Source organism: Stenella coeruleoalba (assembly GCF_951394435.1).
Source record: "Stenella coeruleoalba genome assembly, chromosome: 4".
NCBI classification, from domain to species: Eukaryota; Metazoa; Chordata; class Mammalia; order Artiodactyla; family Delphinidae; genus Stenella; species Stenella coeruleoalba.
The window spans coordinates 113,306,463-113,327,010 of NC_137149.1; the positions used below are offsets into that span (position 1 = coordinate 113,306,463).

A 20,548-nucleotide genomic window follows, 5' to 3' on the forward strand; every position below is an offset into this window, starting at 1 on the left:
TTATTTCTCGAGGTTCCTATTGATCTGTTTATTACTGCCTGTGAATGGGCCAGGTGGGCGGGACTTAAAGAACGGTGGTCCTAAAGGGATCACCTTGACTGCTGGAGAACAAACAAGCTGGCCGGACCATGCCGAGGGGAGGGGCCGAGACTACCTTGGGCTGTTCCCAGACTCAAATCAAGCAGCCATGCTGTTCCCGCCTTGAACTGAGTCCCTCTCAAGTCCCCGTTCAGCGCTCCCATCACATCGGTTTGGTTCTGGCTGCCTGCGCTTGCCTCTCCTCCCCTACTGAGAAAATTGTAATAACCGGATTATCTGTAGTGACCCCTTTTCAGGAGGCTTTGAACCATATTGATTAACACTAATAAGAAATAGGAGTCACCTTGGCTTTCCAAATATATCATAAGGTGGCACTGGAAGAGGGCAAAGATATGAAGGATCAGGAACAAGGGGTGGGAAAATATAAGCTTAGGATCAATAAAAGAAACTAAGTATTTCAGGGCTTCCCTGGTGGCACAGTGGTTGAGAGTCCACCTGCCGATGCAGGGGACACGGGTTCGTGTCCCGGTCTGGGAAGATCCCACCTGCCGCGGAGCGGCTGTGCCCGTGAGCCATGGCCGCTGAGCCTGCGCGTCCGGAGCCTGTGCTCCGCAACGGGAGAGGCCACAGCAGTGAGAGGCCCGCGTACCGCAAAAAAAAAAAAAAAAAAAGAAACTAAGTATTTCAGTATTGATTTGTGTAGGGGGAGTTAAAGGGTACAACATAGGTAAAATGAAGTATTTCTATAAAATGTTTCTGTATCAACATACTTTAAAATGGCCTTTTGTTTTAAAATGGGAATAATTAAATCAAATGATTATTTAAATTGGAACTAGGTAATTGTAATTTTAAAGTCATGTACTGTAACCTAATAATTTAATCAGGAGCTGACTTGAGTCCCATCTAAGGTTGTTCTTTCTCCCTTTTTTCTTTAATTTGCCACCTATTAATCAACATTCTCTATCTAGTAATCAACAAAAAATAGAAGAGAAGAAAAACCGTATATTTAAAGCAAGATATAGTGGGAACTTTTTAAAACTAAACCTTGCTCCTTCTGAATATTTTCCTTTGAGCAGTTAATATCTGGCTATGATCATTATTATATATTATAAGTAAGGAATTATCATATATTATAAACAAGGAATTCAGGTGTTACTTTATATTCCTCTCTCATCCACAAAGATAATTAAAGAGAGATATGTGTCTCATGTTTTATAGATCTTTAGAGATTTCATGGTTACTGTAAGATTGCATAATTCATAGAGAAATTGGCAATGAGAGAAACTGAAAAAGGCTAGGGATTAATTGCTTAAAGGACATCCCCTCTTCTGGTTCTCCCACCACTCAGCAACTAAATTGGGTTTATCCAAACATGTAGAGAAGGTCTACTTTTCTAGGTTATTACTGCTCATTTGTAACATGAAATGTTCTGGGGACAATTAATTTATCTTCGAAATGCAGAGCAAAGTGTTTTTTACGTTTTCCACCTTCTCTCCTCCCATATTGGAATATAGCATGTCTTCAAAAACCCTGGCTAACACTGCTGTTCGTTATGTCCTCTTCCCTCTCTCCTTAAATATCAATGAGGGAAGGCAGTGCTGCAAAAAAAAAAAGAAGAAGAAGAAAATTCCCATGGGCTGGCAAATGGCAACCAGAGAGTGGGGAACAGCTTCCATCTATCATCTCCTGTGGGCTATTTTTAAACTATTGTCCTTGCCTCTGCAAAGTCTTAGTAATCTGAAGAATGTTCAGCATTTGAGTCAAGGATTAACAGATTTTTATTTTACAAAGTTGCATTCTGGTTACTGTCAGAACCGTAAAGGAGAGGAGGTGCAGGGGGCATTCAGCTGTGTTAAGTTCCCTCTCCCTGCTCAACCACAGTTAGGCAGTGAGGTTCTGGGAAGGAAGGCGCCAGGCTGAGGCTGGGCTGCGAGGCTGTTTCTGTGCCACACTAGCCGTTGTTTTCAGCGGCGGTGTGAAGCCCAGGGTGTTAGATCTTTATTCAAGGTCCTGCACTGAAAAGAATGAACTTTTCTTTCAATCCCGGGTTCCCAAACCATGCTACCTTAAGAAGAGAGTGTCGTTTTGTGCTTTGTTTAATCCCCTGGGTACTCCAGGAGTTCCATAAGTGGACAGGGGTTTCTGAGTTCCTCTCCCAAGCCTGTTGGAGAGCATCCACTGAAGTCCTTTCAATGAAAGCAAAAGGGAGGGTGCAAGAAGCATGGAAAAGCACCAAGAAGTGCAAAATGGTAATGCGTCTGCTTTTCCTGATCCACATTTAAAACATTTTTTACTACTGTTATGGGTCGGCTGACAGAAGAGGCAGCTCAGCACTTCAGAATGGCCCTCAGAATGAAGAGTGGAGCTCAGTTAAAGTTTCCAGAGGCCTGGTGGGATTGCAGCTTGCATGCTGTGCCTGTTGGAACTCACTGCTCTGAGTTCCTTTCTCTTACAGACCTCTTCTGTCCTTTACTGCCCTCTGTTTCTTTGTTTACCTACTAATAAAGGTCTCTGGACATGTTTTCTCAGTGGTTTTAAAAATCTATGCACTGTGAACCATCTATTAGGTGGGGAGAGTGGTGCTTTGGATTTATGTTCTGGTGAGATAAAGATTACAATGTGTTCTTTACCCTTTGGATTTTGAAACTATATATTTTTTACCTCCATAAGACTATTATGTAATATACAGAGCCTAATCAATCTCTTGATTACTTGGAACACTTTGGGTCCTGATGTCAGTGTTAATTTCTAGTCAGAATGGTCTGGCTGGTTTAAGATTGTTGTGATCACAGAACATACTAAAGTAAAATTTTAAACCCTAACTTTATCTTGTCTTTTTCCTGAGTCGTGCTCTTCTTGGAGATAAAGAATCATTAATTCCCCAGTGCTTTTTTTTTTCCCCCTAGACAGTAACTTAGTGGTCATGCCCCATTGCTTCTTCCTTCTTTATATACTTTCACCTCCATTTCTATTTCCATCACCTTAGTTGTCTGTGCCTTTATGGCTTTATGCACACAAGGTACTTTGACCTTAGAAGTGGCTCTTCAAGACAGGATCCATCCTCACCTCTTTTCACCCCCAACATTGTTCACAAATTCCTGCAGCACAGTTCATTTGTAAAGCGTCGTCCAGTTGGTATTCCTGAAACAGTACTAACAAGCAATGTTCCACGGCTTAGTAATTTTTCATGAGTCCCTATTGCTCCCAAGAGGATGTCCCATTTCTTGCAACTGTCAAGGGCTTCTAAATAATTCCAACTATTTCCAATTCCCCAGACTATCCCCTCTTCCTCCCTGAACCCATCTCCTGTAATACCTCTTTGCTCTGTTCAGTGCACCCTCCGCAGTGATGCTCTCTCTCCTCTGCAGTCTGTCCACACTCTACACTGTCTTCAAGTCATTGTTGGCTCTCAATTCTTCATCAAGCCTTCTCTGTTCACCTGTTATACTCTTTACTCTATAGCCCCTATATTTCTTATATGCTGCCACCTGGTCACCTTATCTTCATAGCTATTTTCAAGTGCTTTTATGCACATTTGTGATAAGAAATATATATTTGTATTTGTTTATTTCTTCTCAAAGTTAAGAATGGCAATAGGTCTATTCAATCCAGGATTCAAGATCTATTGCAGGCTGGTGAAGTATAGTATTATTACTTATCTTTTTCTGCTAGTTCAGAGACAGTAGTGAATTAAAATAGAATATCTTTACAGAGGTGGTGGATAACACCAGCATTTTCTTTAAAGTAATTTAAAGTATTCTGATCTGTCCTCAGAACCTATTTTTCCCTGTATATGCAGATGGTATGTTTATAAGTGAAAATGTTAATACATTAAGTGATGGTTAACCTTAAAGCATAAAAAAGTTAATGTTGTATATGTTGTAGTCACATTTATCAAAATTGATTTGTCCAACAGAATGCTACTATCCAAATCCATATAATTTTAAATGGTGCTATAAATGAGTAGCTCATTAATTCACATGTCAAAGTTTTACAGAGCATCTACCAAGTGATTTTGGGGGTGAGAAGGCAAACAAAACAAGTTTCCTGGAATCTATGAGTTCACAGATTCCTTGAAGATAAAGAAACATATAAAATAAGTAATTACTTAATCTGTAATAAGCACTACAAAAAATTATATACGAAGTCTGAGGAGTTTATGAATAAAAGACTCACCATGGACTTATCTGGAAAGGCAGTGATTCATCTGAACTACATGAAATCAGATTTAGTCTTTGGAAGTTTATGGAAAGACATTTTCTCTTACATGATCCTAAAAGAGTAGTCAGCATCCCTATGGGAAAAAAAAATATCTGAATTGAATTAACATAACATAGTGGAAAAGGAAGACTTTTAGAGTCATATAGACCTGTGTTTATACCCCAGATCTACCACTTTCTAGATATGTGACTTCAAGTCACCTAGCATCTCTGAGTCTATTTGTAGAAGGGAGATGTCCTTGCGGAATATTTGTGAGTGTCAAATAAGAAAATACATGTAAATTGCATGGCTTGGTACCTGGATGTAAATGGTGAGTATAATTACTCTGCTGGTCTAAGACCAATGCTATTGGGTCACTATTATCACATTATTACACTTGCTTATTTTTTTCAAGCCTTTATTTTTCTCCAGTCTGACTACAAGGAGAGTCAAGATTTTACCATATATTCATTGGTTATTATAGATTCTGAGCTTCTTGAATTAAGTTTTCTATCCATAGAAGATTTGTTGGCTGCTTAGAAAGTGCTAGTAACAGACTGAAGTAAGCTTTGGCTGTCTTTGTTTCTTAGTTCTGTACTAAATTGGATGTCTTTTATTTTTATTTGTCCATTTACCATGGGCAAATGTTCATTTTTAATTGAATATTATTACAATCCTGGTGACACCGCGACTTATTCTGTTAGCAGGGTTGTAGTAAGCAGAAGGATAAGTAAAAGCAAATTCTCTATATGACTTAGCATGTAATCTATGGCATGGAAGGGACAGGGAACTCTGAAAAATAACTGATAATAGAAAATTTAAGTAGTAACCGAGAAGTTATCTAACTTCTGCCTTTTTCATCAACAAATCAAAGACTTTTTTGTTTTCACGTTTTTATAGGAATCAGTGCCACAACCTGAGAAGTCTTGATAAGTTTCATTTTACCTTGGAGTTAGTCATTTATTTCCTCTAATTGAGGAGATGAAGTATTTTATTTTAATGCATGCATTAATTCTACAAATGTTTATGGAACACTCAATCCTTACCCATTTTGGTGTTAAGTTCCAGGGAGCAAGAGAGTTTACCTATGTGTCTTAATCCATTCAGGCTGCTATAACAAAATGCCACAGACTGGGTAGCTTCTAAACAACAGGAATTTATTTCTCATGGTTCTGGAGGTTGACTGAGACTGAGATCAGGCCAGCATGGTTGGGATCTGGTGAGAGCCCTCTTCTGGGTTGCAGACTGTCTACTTCTTGTTGTATTCGCAAGGGGCTGAAAGGGAAGGAGTGAGAGAGCTCTCTGGGGTCCCTTTTATGAAGATACTAATCCCACTCATGAGGGCCCTGCCCTCATGACCTAATCACCTCTCAAAGTCCCTACCTCCTAAAACCATTACCATAGGCATTAGATTTTCAACATAGGAGTTTGGAAGGGACACAAACATTCAGACCGTGACACTATGGTAGACGGAGTATGAGCCTTGGAGTCTTTCATGTTCCCAGTTCAGTCCTTATGTCTGCAGTACTTTTGGAAATTTACCTAAACCTCCTTTAAGTTTATAGGATAAATATACAGTATAAATTGTTATCCAATATCATTTAGAACAATAATAATAAATGTAAAATAATCGTTTTATTATAATAATTGTGAAAGTACAATCTTCTTTTGACTGGTGAGGGACTAGTCCAGTATGGGTAGGCATCTAAATAAACAATTACAAAGCAATATGTTAAGAAAGAAAAGAAGAAAATAGCAAATTTTGTGTCTGGGATGGGGGTGAGGGAATGTTAGTAAGGACTTAACACAGGAGAGGATGCGAGTTGAATCTTGCAGGATAAGTTTTCCTAGGCTGGCTCATGACAGCAGGACCTACCTTCTAGAAGGAGATGTGAAGATGTAATAAGTCATAATACATATAGGAAACAACAAATAGTTCCTTATAGTTATGGAGTATGTTGTTTGTGAGGAAGCAGCAGTAATGAGCATGGATATGGCACAGTGCCTGGCACAGAAAGGGTGCTACCTAAACATTTGTACTTTGAATAGTGGATGAAGAGGTAGAGATCAGATTGTGGAGAATTTGTATTTCATGAAAAAGAGTTTGGTTGGCCAGGGGGCACCATGGGAAGAAATGAAGCAAAAGAGAGGCATAATCTGATTTAAATATTATTAAGATCACTGTGGCAGCCCTTGCCTGGTTTGGGAACCCAGCTCTATAAAAGTCATTTAAGAAATATTGAGGATCGAGATTGAAAAGAGTATTCTTGAAGGAAAGAATTACGTAAGGTGTGAGAAGTGTCAGGAAGAAGAGTGAGATTGATAGATTTAAAGGGAGTGAGCCATAAAGTAATGCAAAAAATAAATTTGGCTGTCAGTGATTTGGCAACTAGGTAGTTATTGGTAATTATAGAAAAAGCTCTTTTAGTGGAATGACGGTGTCAGAGGCCACATTGTAACAGGTTGACAAGAAGATAGAAAGTGATGAAATGGAGCCAGAGTTATACTTAGTTGGGAATCAAGGAGCAGAGTGAATAAAGGGACAAGGCACAGAGAGTACAAAGATGTTTAGTTTGTATTTATTTATCTTTTAGGATGGGTAGAATTTGAGTATATTTTTTAGATCACACTGAAAAACATCACAGGCTGCCTCTAGCTATTGAGTATATAAATCACACATAAAGGAGAAACCTCACAAATCCAGAAGATATTTAGATTTTCTTTATATTTTTTTCTCTCTCCTGTCTCTCCCTCCAGTTGAAACAGCCTCCCACAGATATAATAAAATTACCTGTGCAATTTACTTTCTCAGTCTAGTGGAAAGTCATGTCCTGAGTGATGCTTCATGACACCATCAATGTACTTCCAGGGGAAATATGCAGAAATTCCAAGGATGGTTTTGTTAGGGAATGTGAAACCTCTCTGAGAATTTAAATGGACATAGCTGGAACTGTTTACAAGACTCACACCACAGGGAATATTCTTGTTAATAATCTACTAATCAATGTGTCCTTTTCTCCATGCTGCTAGCTGGGGATAGATCATGACCTTGTACTTTTTTGTTAATTTTAAAATTGGAAGTTTCACTGCTCCCTCAAAGAAAATTCTAACTAAAGCAGCTTTTAAAAAAGAATTTCCCCTACCTTTCTGTACAAAAAAACATTCTCACACAGGAAGTTAACTCACCATCTACCTTTGTAAGTCAGAGATGTTTGGGACATTCTATTTCCAATGCTACAGAATGGGAAGTATACATCTAATCATTACCTAATTCTTTGCAAGACCAGATAAACAGCAGAAAATTACTATTTTTCCCACAGGAATTTCTAAGTATGTGTACATACTGTCTACATTTTTTAAACTCTTTTACATATTTTGTTGCTAAATAGGCATAGCTCTTTATATTAAGGAAATCATTTTGTTGCGCAAGATGCTGAGTTTTTTCCTTCTCCTTTTTTTTTCCCGACTTCCCTCCAAATTTGCCATTTTCTCAACAGAAATCACCACTTCTAGTGTGATGACAGGAATTGAGGTCAGAAAACTAGTAAGAGACGTGTTTCTTCCTCTGTAACTCAATTTTCAGCCATTATACCCACTAGGCAGTATTGTATAATACACAAACAGAGGCTCTGAAATTCAACAGCCTTGATCAAATCCTGGCAACATCTTTTACCAGCCCTGTGACATTCAGCAAGTTACTTAATCACTCTATACTTCCATCTCGTCCTCAGTAAAATGGTGGTACCCACCTCATAGAATGCTGAGAGTTTTAAATGAGAGAAATGCAGGTAAACTTCTAGTACCTATGCCTGGCGTACATAAATACATCCTAACTATTACCATTTTTTAGAGCACAAAAAGGATATGCTATTTTCTTCACTTTTTGAATGTATTAATATTTTAAATTACTAGGAAATGAGGACACATAATAATTGGGATTAAATAAAGTGGAAGAGGACAGGTATTCAGGAACTAGCAAAGATTTTTAAGCCTGACTAAATCTGGATATGGACTTCCATTCTGCCACTTGGTGCTGTGTAACTAACCTTAGGTGATTTATTTAATATCTCTGAGCCCAATTTCCTAAGGTATAAAATAGCTACCTTGTATATTTATTATGGAAACAAGAGAATATATGTCAAGGACTTAGTGCATATTAGGTACCTAATACATGAAAGGATGTTAGGGCTTTTGGCTTTTAATTTCTTACTATACCTGTTAAGAAAATTCTTATCATATAGGCAAGCCTATATGTAACAAGGGGAGAAAAAAAAAAAAAACGGAGTGCCCATCTAAAGCAAAAATTACTGTGTCCTTTATCACATCCTTGAGTTTTGGGGAAAAAAGAAATCCTGAGAGTTTTAAGAAAAGAATGTTTGTTTTTCATTACTGCATAAAACCAAATTTTGGAAGTTTGGTTCTCATTTGTAGTGCTCATAGAGGTTGAACTGGAACATCTTTAGTAGATTTTCTGCTGGATTTAGGGAGAAACCTTATGTAATGTATCAGTCCAAAAGAATAAGTGAAAAATCAGATATGTAAGATTTATTCCCAAATGTTAACATTATGTTTTTTGGTTTTTGGGTTTTTTTGCGGTACACGGGCCTCTCACTGTTGTGGCCTCTCCCGTTTCTGAGCACAGGCTCCGGACGGGCAGGCTCAGCGACCATGGCTCACGGGCCCAGCCGCTCCATGGCATGCGGGATCTTCTCGGACTGGGGCACGAACCTGCGTCCCCTGCATCGGCAGGCGGACTCTCAACCACTGCGCCACCAGGGAAGCCCAACATTATGTTTTAATATAATTTATAAGTGCCTCTGAAAGGCTATCTCCTCAATTTTGGCAGGATAGAACCAAACATCCCAGGCAAATAAGCATCAAAGAACTTCAGGGGAAAAGATATGGTATTCTTCATTCATAACCAATTTTCAAGCTTTGTTATTAAAATACTAGAAGAGCTTCAAAATCATTATCACCACTTCATACAGAAATGAGCATTGTTGCAAATAACCGAAAACCCAGTGAATGGTGACTTATACAGGGGCTTATTTTTCTCACATTGAAAAAAAATCTCCAAGGAGTTGCTGCTGGTATTGGGTCAGTGGTTCAGTGATTTCAGCCCCATTATCTCTGTGAATCTTTCAGCCTTTCCCTCGTGGCTGTTGCCTAATGGTCAAAAGATGACTGTTAGTCACAGGTAGCATGTCCAAGTTCAAGATGGAAAAAGTCATGATTGGCAATTCCAGCTATATCTTTCTCTTTCATCAAGATAAACAAGTCTTCCTAGAGACTCCAGAAGACTCTTGGGAAGTAGGAGAAGTATTTAATTTTCCAGCCACGAAAATAAAAATAACAAGAGAAAATAGGGGTGTGAATATCTGTTGAGTTAGGGGAAAGTGTTTAACACACCGTTATAGAGAAACTGCTTGTTCCAAAGTCTACAAACTAAGCTAATTTCTAATTCTGTTTTATATGCATTTGACTATTAATAACAGGTAACTCAATCTTTTTTCCTAGAAGGAATATATGGATACCATTAGTGCCAGATTTGATACCAGGTGTACAATAGTTTGGTTTGTTGTTGTATTATTGTTTCTACTTAGGCTAAGAATATTCTCTTTGGTAGCAAGTGTTTATTGCTTGGAATGTGATGGTTTTGCATTACTGAATCCATACATAAATTATGTTACATATAGGAAGGTAAAGCATATGTTCTTACTATTAAATTCTGAACCTGATGTTTTTGAAATATTCCCCAAACATTCTGGAGTCTTACATAGTTTCAACATGGGACACTCATTTTTCTTCCCCTTTTATGAAAATCATAAGATCATTAAAGCCACCCCATCTGGAAACATTGGAATCACATTTGCTTTGGCTCTTTTTCTCCCTCTTTTCTCATTGGTTGATCATTTTTCCAAATTACCAACTGATAATAATATATTTTAGAGGCATTGTTTCTTTTTTTTTTTTTTTGCGGGGTACGCGGGCGTCTCACTGTTGTGGCCTCTCCCGTTGTGGAGCACAGGCTCCGGACGCGCAGGCTCAGCGACCATGGCTCACGGGCCCAGCCGCTCTGCGGCATGTGGGATCTTCCCGGACCGGGGCACGAACCCGTGCCCCCTGCATCGGCAGACGGACTCTCAACCACTGCGCCACCAGGGAAGCCCCGAGGCACTGTTTCTTAATCAGTGGGGTACCAAATGCATGCACCAAGAAATGCATCATTTGTAGGTAATTAAAAATCATTAAAAATCATTGATAAAACTGATCAAAATTGTTTTGATTTTTATTACTCCCATGTGCTGACAATTCTAGGCAATGTGTAATCATATATGCCTCCCTGTTAGGACAAAGCACCATGACCCTGTCTCCTCACTTTTAGTATGCACTGCTTCGTATTTCCAATACTTCTCTTTCCAATAAATTAATAGTTTAATATTTTAAAGAGCCAACACTGTCTGAAATATTTTATATGGATGAAAATTCTGCATTTCTTTTCATGGTTTTATCCCTTTGATTATAATCATAGCATCATCTCTTGATTGAAAAAAAAGGGTGAACAGAGACATGAATAATATTTAAACTAAATGAAAATTGGACATAAATTTACACTTGTAACAGAAGTAGAATTTGACTATTATCTACAGAATATTTCTGTTTTTAAGTTTTTGGATATGTTTTTTCCCAAAAGGAAAAAATAAAAAAAAACCCAAAACTGAAATTATGTTTATTGCAATATTTCTTATTTCAAAGTGGATATCTCAAACTCCATATTTCCATTTCAGTTTTGGGCTAAATATGGAATACAGGGGGAAAGGACAGCACAAGGTAAACCCTTTTCATTTGAAGAATTGTACATAATGAATTTAATTCTGTAATAATGTTAAGTACCAGACGTGAAATGCTTGCTAGCATTCCAATCTTTGTTTTTCCTTTACATTGAGTTTTAAAAGAAAGCAAACAAAGTGAGAAAAGATGAATTTCTCAAATTCATTGTGATCCTTTATTTCTCCAGGCATTTTTGGACAGAAACTGGAAGATACTGTCCGTTATGAGAAGAGATACGGACACCGTCTGGCTCCAATGTTGGTGGAGCAGTGCGTGGACTTTATCCGACAAAGGGGGCTGAAGGAAGAGGGTCTCTTCCGACTGCCGGGCCAGGCTAACCTTGTCAAGGAGCTGCAGGATGCCTTTGACTGTGGAGAGAAGCCATCCTTTGACAGGTAGATTTCAAGTTTTCACTAACCATCCTTCACTGAGACACTCAAACTCAACCAAAAGGTTGCAGTAAACTGAGATGACATAATCTTAATTGATGTTGTAACAGTTTAGAAGATGGATTATATGGCCTCACAAAGATGGATTGTTTTTAAGTTACAGAGTCAAAAATTTGATACTTTAGATGTCTTTCTCTGCCATACTCCCCCCCCACCTTAAAACATTATTATTTATTCTTTTCCTTTGGCCCTAAATTAAAACTGTATTAAACTTTTACATTGGAAAAGTAAATTTTCAGAATAGGAGTCTTCTCTTGTTTGATGTTTCTTTGAATTCTTTCAGCTAAGGGATATTAAAAGTGTTGATAAACAGAGATTGGGATATTGGCAATGTAATTAAAAGTATTATATTTTTAAATATATAGCTCCATCTTAATCTAAAATAGATTTGCAAAGAAACAAGGAGAAGTATATAGTATGGTGAAATTCAGGAAATAATGGAAGTTGCAGAGAAGAATGCATAAAGCATCCATAACTCCACTAACTGAGTTGAACACTGATAATATTTTGTAAATTACCTCCTCCTGTTCAGTTTTTTTAATTCAGTAGAAAAATATAGTCATTTATCCTAATATTATTAACTCAACATTTGTAGCAGGGTTTTTTTCACATCAAGAGTTGAAAAATGCCCTTTTATTCCAGCATATTCTAACTTAACATCTGATCATTGCCAACCTCTGTAAGCATAATTTTTAATAACTATTTCACTCTATAGGTATATTGTTCATAATTGCTTCAATAAATTTGGACATTTAAGTCGTGACTTTATTACTATTACAAGTAATGTTGTAGTGAGTACACAATTGATATAAATATTTTCTATTTTTGGAATATTTTTTCAGGAGAGATTCTCAGTATTGGACTTGTGGATAAGAATAGTTTTGATACTTGAAAATTGCCTGCTTAAGTAGTATTTCTCTTTGAAAGTATAGAATTATCGTGTGGATAGACAGATCTACAGGACAAATAGACAAGAAGACTCTTGAATACATGATATGAGATAAAGGAAGCATCATTGAGAGTATGGGCTTGTTCCAATCCAAAAAATTCATGGTAACTCATTTGATGCCCCTTTACTGGTCACATTAACAAAACCCCGAACAGTGATACAATCATGCTGGCAAGGTGTGTTGAGGTAGGTGCCCTGATGGTGAGAGTACAGATCATCATAGTCTTTCTAAAGAAATTTAGTAATGTATTTCAAGACCCTTTAAGCAGGAAAGTCCAGTCCTAGAAAAAAATCAGATATGTGGAAAAAAATGAAGCACAAAGTTGCTTATTACAATTTCCATAATAGTGAAGAATGAACTCCAATCTATTATCTCTAGCAATAGACTGTGGTTAATATAATATAATAAAATGTTATTCACTTATTAAAATTTTGGGAAAATGCTGATTAGATAATAAGTAGAAAAATTAGACAGGATAAATTAATTGATCAAAATGCCACCTTTTTACAAAAAGTGTCACAGTTTATGAAGATTCATAAATTCCCTCTGAGAGAGAAAAATTAAATGTGGTGGTAAAGAAATGAATTCAAAACTAGGGTCAGAGAACAAATTTCAAAAATGCAGATATATTTTTGGTTGGGGAGCCACATGTCTTATTCTATACTTTAGAAAAAAAAAAAAAAAAGATCCGCAGCTCCATAGTTCAGGCCTGTCCGCAAGATATAAACAATGGTTTATCTAGGAGAAATGTAATTTTTTGTTCCAAAATTAGAAAAAAGTTTGTCAATGGAATCCTCAAAATAGAATATCAGATTATGGGATAAACAACATCCTATACAATGAACTCATGTGACATTGATAAATTTCAGTAGTCTTTTTCTTTACATTTATGTATGGCCTAAATATATGCAGATGACCTTAATAGCAAAATTTATCTATTAAAAGCTCTTTTGACACAGGCATTTAAAATTTGGTTCTTTTAACAGCTCTTTGCTAATATGTGCAATTTAGGGGGATATTTTATATATTTAAGGATACTTGTGAAAGATGTGCCCTGTAAGCAAAATTATTCCTCTGTAACTATAGGCTGACAATGAACTTTATATAAAATGTGATCCTAGTTAAGAAAAATGTATTTTTTTTGTATAAAAATGCATCAGTTCATAGAGACTAAAGAAAATATAACAAAAGATAAACATTAATTTTGTGGAATAATGAATGACCTTCTTCCCTTTTTTATACTATAAATTCAGTAACTATACATTACTTTTATAATCAGAAATTTAATCAAAAAGATCTTTAATTAATTTCATGCTGCACAAAAATTTCCTTATCTTTTGATAATTTCTGAAGTGTAACTACAGAAACTCCCCATTTACTAGAAAATCTGTAAAAGAGAGTTACAGAGAGTATTTCAGCATCAGAAACAATATGGTAACATTGCTAGTATGCTTTGAGAAAAAGGAGTGTCATTTGTTTCCTCAGTCATTCACTGGTTCAGGTTTCTACACTGGTGTATTAAACCACCCCAAAACTGTGTGGCATAAGCAATAACAACCAATCATTTGTTTATAAATCAGCAATTTAGGCAGACCTTGGCAGGGATGTGCTCATTTCTCCAGTACATAGTGTTGGTTCATGTAGATCAGTTAGGTCTGAAGGATCTAAGATATGGCTTCACTCACATGTCCGTAGCATTGTCTGAGGTGACTAAGGTAGCTGAAGGCTGCATCGTCCTTTACGTCCCTCTCTCTGTCTCTCTCTATCTGTCTGTCTCTCTCTCTCTGTAGTCTCACATCCGATAGTGTGTCTCTTCATGCAACTTTTATCTCTAGCAGATTAGTCAGATCAAGCGACATTAAGGCTCAGGGTTCTAAGAGAGTAAAGCTGGAAGCTTATAAGCATTGCATTGCTCAAAGCAAGTCACGAGACAGGGCCAGCCTAGATTTTGGAGAAGGGAAATAAACTCCAGAACTTAATAGAAAGAAGTGGCAAGCATATACAGAGAAGGAAAAATTTGTGAGACACTGTTTTAGGAGAAAATCACTATAGCTTTAAAGTCTAGAAATCAAGTGGAGTAAATTCCCTAACTTTGTTCTTTTTCAAGATTATTTTGTATATTCTAGGTCATTTGCATATCTGTAAAAAATTTCGTATAAGTTTGTCAGTTTCTACAAAAAATCCTATTAGGATTTTGATAGAAACTTCATTGAATCTAGAAATCTATCCATCTAGAAAAGTGACATCTTAAAAATATGAAATCTTCTAATCCTTGAACATAGCCCATCTCTACATGTCATTAGGACTTTTTGTATTTCAGCAATACAAAATTGTATTGTAATTTTCATTGTAAGATCTTGCTCCATTTTGCTAAATTTATCCTTAACTATTTAATGTTTATAAATGCACCTGTAAATAGTATTATTTTTTATGTTTAATTTTCTAGTTGCTTACTGCTAGATTATACAAATATGATTTTTTATATAGAGATTTTTCCTATAAACTTGGCAAATTTCTTTATAAATGCTACAGGGTCCTTCTAGATCCCTTAGGATTTTCTCTATGCATGATCTTGTTGACTGTATATGAGAGTATTATTTCTTCCTTTTCAATAAGCTTTGCATTCCTCCTTCTTAATTTTCTGTATTTGCTAAGAACTATTCTACAATAGTAGTGAGTGGATATACGTTTTGTATATGTAGAGGGAAGTTTTTAGTCTTTTGCTATTACTCATGATGGTAGCTATAAGTTTTGTGTAGATGCCCTTTATCAGGTTTGAAAATGTTCTTATATTTCTAGTTTACTGACAGTTTTAATAATGACAGACAATTGAATTTGATCAAATCCACTTTTTCTGCATTTATTGCAGAAATTATCTGGTTTGTCTGTTTTATTATGTTAATGAGGTGAATTTCAAATGTTAAACCAACTTTGCATTCCTAAGATAAACCACTTTTGGTTGTTATGTATTACTCTTTTAATATATTGACGTATCTGACTTGGAAATAACTTGTTGAGGATTTTTGGACCCGTATTCATCAGGGCTATTGACCTAGCAACTTCTTTTCTTGGAATGCATTTGACTAGTTTTGTTATCAAAGAAATTCTGGCCTCAAAAGTAGGCCAGAAAATGTTCCCTCAACCTCTATTTTCAGAAAAATTGTATGTAGTTTGTATTATTTCCTCCATAAGTCTTGGGTAAAATTTACCAGTGACATCCTTAGAGGTGAGGTGAAACAGGTTGATCCTGAATAGCCCAGTAGGTTATAATAAGAAATTTAGTTTTTATTCAAAGAGATATGGAAATCCATTGAAAGATATTTAACAAGCAAATGGAATAATTTTATTTACATGTTAAGAAGAAAAGGTCACTCCGTGAGGGAAAACTAATATTTTCTACTACTCCACCCACAGAACACTTCTGACACCAAATGTGTGGGTTTTCCGTAAGAAGCAATTCTCCAGTTCTTGGTAGACACCCACTGAGTGTCCTACGATTTAATCAATTCTGGCACTAACTGCCCAGAGTTAGTGCAGACCCCACAGGTTAAGGGCTCATTTCCACAAATCTGCCCCCCTCCTACTTCAGGTACCAATTACAAGTCCCAGGTTGCCACCTGTAGTTCTGACCAACTAGCCATAAACCTGAGGTTCCTCAAGATCAATCATTTGCTAGAATAACTCACAGAACTCAGGAAAACAGTTCAGTTACTAGATTACTGGTTTATTATGAAAGGATACAACTCAGGAACACAGATGAAAGAGATGCATAGGGAGGAATGGGGTAGGGGCTCAGAGCTTCCATGCCCTCGCCAGACGTACCACCCTCCTGGCACTATGACGTGTTCACTAACCTAGAAGCTTTCCAAACCTCTTCAGTGAGGGTATTTTTATGAAGGCTTCATTATATAGGCATGATTGATTAAACCCTTAGGCTAAAGCTCCAACCTTCTAATTACCTGATTGGTTTCTCTGGCAACCACCCTTCACTCACCCCACCCTCCATCATCCTTATGGGCTTTCTCAAGGATGCCTTAACATAAATTCAGGCATGGTTGAAAGGGGCTTGGTATGAATAACAAAGACTTCCCTTTCACCTTCCTCACTCCAGAATTATTTTAGGAACTGGGGATAAAAAACAAATATTATAACAAAAGACACTTCTATTACTCTTATAAGTTAGGAAATTACAAGGGTTTTAGGAGCTCTGACCAGGAGCTAGGGATAAAACCCAAAATACATCATGGTATCACAATCTGGCAATCTGAATATGCTTGTATTGACAAATAAATTGTTAAGCTTGAGTCTTTCAGTAGTAGGGAGGCAGAAATACAAATTACTGGATCTGCTGATTTTCAAAAAAGGATTTCCAGATCCATGGACAGTGAAATAAAAAGAAAAGAGTAATGTATTTGTGGCCAAATGTAATTGCAAACTACATTCTTAGGGAATAAATAATCCATAATTTCCCAAGGAGAGTATATTATTTTTGGAAATGTGTCCAAGTAGAGTATTCTGCCCCATCTGCTGTTTTAGTTACTTGACTGAGTTTAAACTTTCTCATGACCAAGTCCCGGTTCAGGTTTCAGTTTTTGGGATGTGAAGACAAACTGCCTGGGAACATTTTCTAGTTCAGGTTAAACTCACCAGTGTTCACCATCAAAGTGATCTAAAAAAGAATGTAAGTTAAAAAATGCAGATCATGCATAATGTTTTGAGTAGATATTAGTATATAAAGCAAAGTACAGAAATTTTTCTTTGTGAAATATGTTAAAGAACGACAATGAATAAGTATTTTCTCTTATTCTAATAAAGCTTATATCTCACTAAAGGGTCAACTGGATTTAGCTATCATCTTTACATTTATTAAAACCTGGAAAGAAATTCCCACAGGAATTCTGCAAAGATAATCTCTAATTTTAATATTAAGACCTATTATTATTGTAACTCTAACATTAAGCACTAAAATTTGAATTTTAAAACAAACTTTTTAAATACCATTTTAAAATTATAAAAATATGGTGTTATTAAAATTTAATGTAAATATTATTAAAATCATATTTTAAATTATAACATTTTCTTTATACAATTTAGAATATAGAAGAATATAAGAAAGAAAGATGACTATTTCAAAATTAAACAACCCAGAGAGCTCTTTCTATATATATAAATAAGTAGATATAGAGACTTAAATATAGAGATATATCTAAATACAGATATATATATACACATACACACACACACACAATTACTGGAATCACACAGTTTTTACATCTTGCTTTTCTTGTTAACATTACATCATAAACAACTTTCCATGTCACTAAGTAGTTTTCGCAAACATGATTTCAGGGACAGAATAGTAATTCATCCTATCATTATATTGGTTTGTGTTATGGGAGAAGAGAAAGATGGTTTGAGAAAAAAGAAATTAAAACATACACTACTTGAATTTAGAGAGATTGCAAGTGCATGTGCCAGTTTTTATGAAACCATGCACTTTCTGCTCTTCTTTAATTATATCAAATGCTATTTTCCCAGTTCTGAGGTTCAAGTTTGAGACTTTTACGTACACATGACTTATCAGTTAGATGATGTATTCCCATAGACTCCTTGACCAAAGTGAATTCTGAGAGAAAGGACACTCTCATTGACCTGAAAGAATTTGTATTTAATCAGTTTATGTCAACTGTAAAAAACAACAGATGTTGGAGTTCCTAACCTTTCTTTTCTTCAATATTTCTGTTTAAAAGTGAAAAAAATTAAAATATAACATTTTATATTAAACTTCCCCACTTTGAAGGGACAAAAATGAAATGCAGAATGTGTAAAATCAGATTAGAAGCAAAGTGTTTTTTCATTTCCAAAGCTCTCCGGATGGTATCAGCTGTTAAAGAAGAAACAGTTTCGAAGAGCTGGGAAGGTAGGGTCAAAAATGGTCATGTGGGTGTCACCATCATAGCATTAACTGCTCAGCAACAAAATAACTATGCACTTACAACAAAGCATTCAAGAGCAAGGACAGAAGCCTGGAGAAGCCAGTGATTCTACACACTGTCCAAGAATCCCATAAAACAGCTGCTGTCCGAGGTACCCCAGCTGCCCTCCCTTATGCTGAGTTCACTCTGTCCTCTTCCCTCCTCTTCTCCTGTGTTTATTTTTTTATTTGTTTTGGTGACTGACAGGATTACAAAACAAACTGCAAGTCTACAGAGATAAGATGAAAAAAAAAAAGCCTAAAATTTAGAGGCAGAAAACCCAGACACATTTTAATTTTATCGTCTGGGTAGCGATATAGCTTTGAGCATTGCTGACCTGAGTTGTGAAAAGTGAACTTGAAAGGGAGAGCCCTATAGACACAGAAGAGATTCTCAAACATTATTTTGTATAAGAATGACCAAGAGAGAGAACTCAAGATTCAGATGCCCAGAACCCACTCGCTCTCATTCTGATTTAAAACGTTTGAGGATACCTAGGAATCTTCATTTCAAACAAAGCCCCAGGTAATTCTTTTTTTAAATTATTTTTTTATGTAGCAGGTTCTTATTAATCTATTTTATACATATTAGTGTATATATGTCAATCCCAATTTCCCAATTCATCCCACCACCACCACCTTCACCACCGCCGCCGCGCCTACCAACCCCCCACTTTCCCCCTTTGGTGTCCATACGTTTGTTCTTTATACCTGTGTCTCTATTTCTGCCTTGCACCATTTTTCTGCACCATTTTTCTAGATTCCACATGTATGCGTTAATATATGATATTTGTTTTCTGACTTACTTCACTTTGTATGACTGTCTCTAGGTCCATTCCACATCTCTACAAATGACCCAATTTCATTCCCTTTTATGGCTGAGTACTATTCCATTGTATATATGTACCACATCTTCTTTATCCATTCGTTTGTCTATGGGCATTTAGGTTGCTTCCATGACCTGGCTATTGTAAATAATGCTGCAATGAACATTGGGGTGCATGTGTCTTTTTGAATTATGGTTTTCTCTGGGTATATGCCCAGTAGTGGGATTGCTGGATCATATGGTAATTCTATTTTTAGTATTTTAAGGAATGACCATACTGTTCTCCATAGTGGCTGTATCAATTTACATTCCCACCAACAGTGCAAGAGGATTCCCTTTTCTCCACACCCTCTCCAACATTTGTTGTTTGTAGATTTTTTGATAATGTCCATTCTAACTGGTGTGAGGTGATACCTCATTGTAGTTTTGATTTGCATTTCTCTGATAATTAGTGATGTTGAGCAGCTTTTCAGGTGCCTCTTGGCCATCTGTATGTCTTCTGGGGAGAAATATCTATTTAGGTCTTCTGCCCATATTTTGATTGGGTTGTTTTCTTAATATTGAGCTGCATGAGCTGTTTATATATTTTGGAGATTAATCCTTTGTCCGATGATTCATTTGCAAATATTTTCTCCCATTCTGAGGGTAGTCTTTTCGTCTTGTTTATGGTTTCCTTTGCTGTGCAACAGCTTTGACGTTTCACTAGGTCCCATTTGTTTATTTTTGTTTTTATTTTCATTACTCTAGGAGGTGGGTCAGAAAAGATCTTGCTGTGATTTATGTCAAAGAGTGTTTTTCTTATGTTTTCCTCTAAGAGTTTTATAGTGTCTTAAACTTAAAACTTACTGGAATAAGTAAGTTTTATAGGTCTTACATTTTATAGGTCTTACATTTAGGTCTTTAATCCATTTTGAATTTATTTTTGTGTATGGTGTTAAGGAGTGTTCTAACTTCATTCTTTTATATGTAGCTGTCCAGTTTTCCCAGCAGTACTTATTGAAGAGGCTGTCTTTTCTCCATTGTATATTCTTGCCTCCTTTGTCAAAAATAAAGTGACCGTAGGTGTGTGGGTTTATCTCTGGGCTTTCTTTCCTCTTCCATTGATCTATATCTCTGTTTTTTGCCAGTACCATATTGTCTTGATTACTGTAGCTTTGTAGTATATTCTGAAGTCAGGGAGTCTGATTCCTCCAGCTCCGTTTTTTTCCCTCAACAATGCTTTGGCTATTTGGAGTCTTTTGTGTCTCCATAAAAATTTTAAGAGTTTTTGTTCTAGTTC

At 36.3% G+C, this 20,548-nt stretch overlaps 1 protein-coding gene across 2 annotated transcripts in view; it reads left to right on the forward strand.

The window, feature by feature from the left end:
- Nucleotides 1-20,548, forward strand: part of ARHGAP24 (Rho GTPase activating protein 24) — a 207,448-nt gene that overhangs the window by 145,150 nt on the left and 41,750 nt on the right. For both annotated transcript variants that reach the window (XM_079921051.1, XM_079921052.1), the window contains exon 3: nucleotides 11,258-11,465. In XM_079921051.1, coding sequence (XP_079777177.1) covers nucleotides 11,258-11,465 — 208 coding nt within the window. The remainder of the gene's footprint in view (nucleotides 1-11,257; nucleotides 11,466-20,548) is intronic.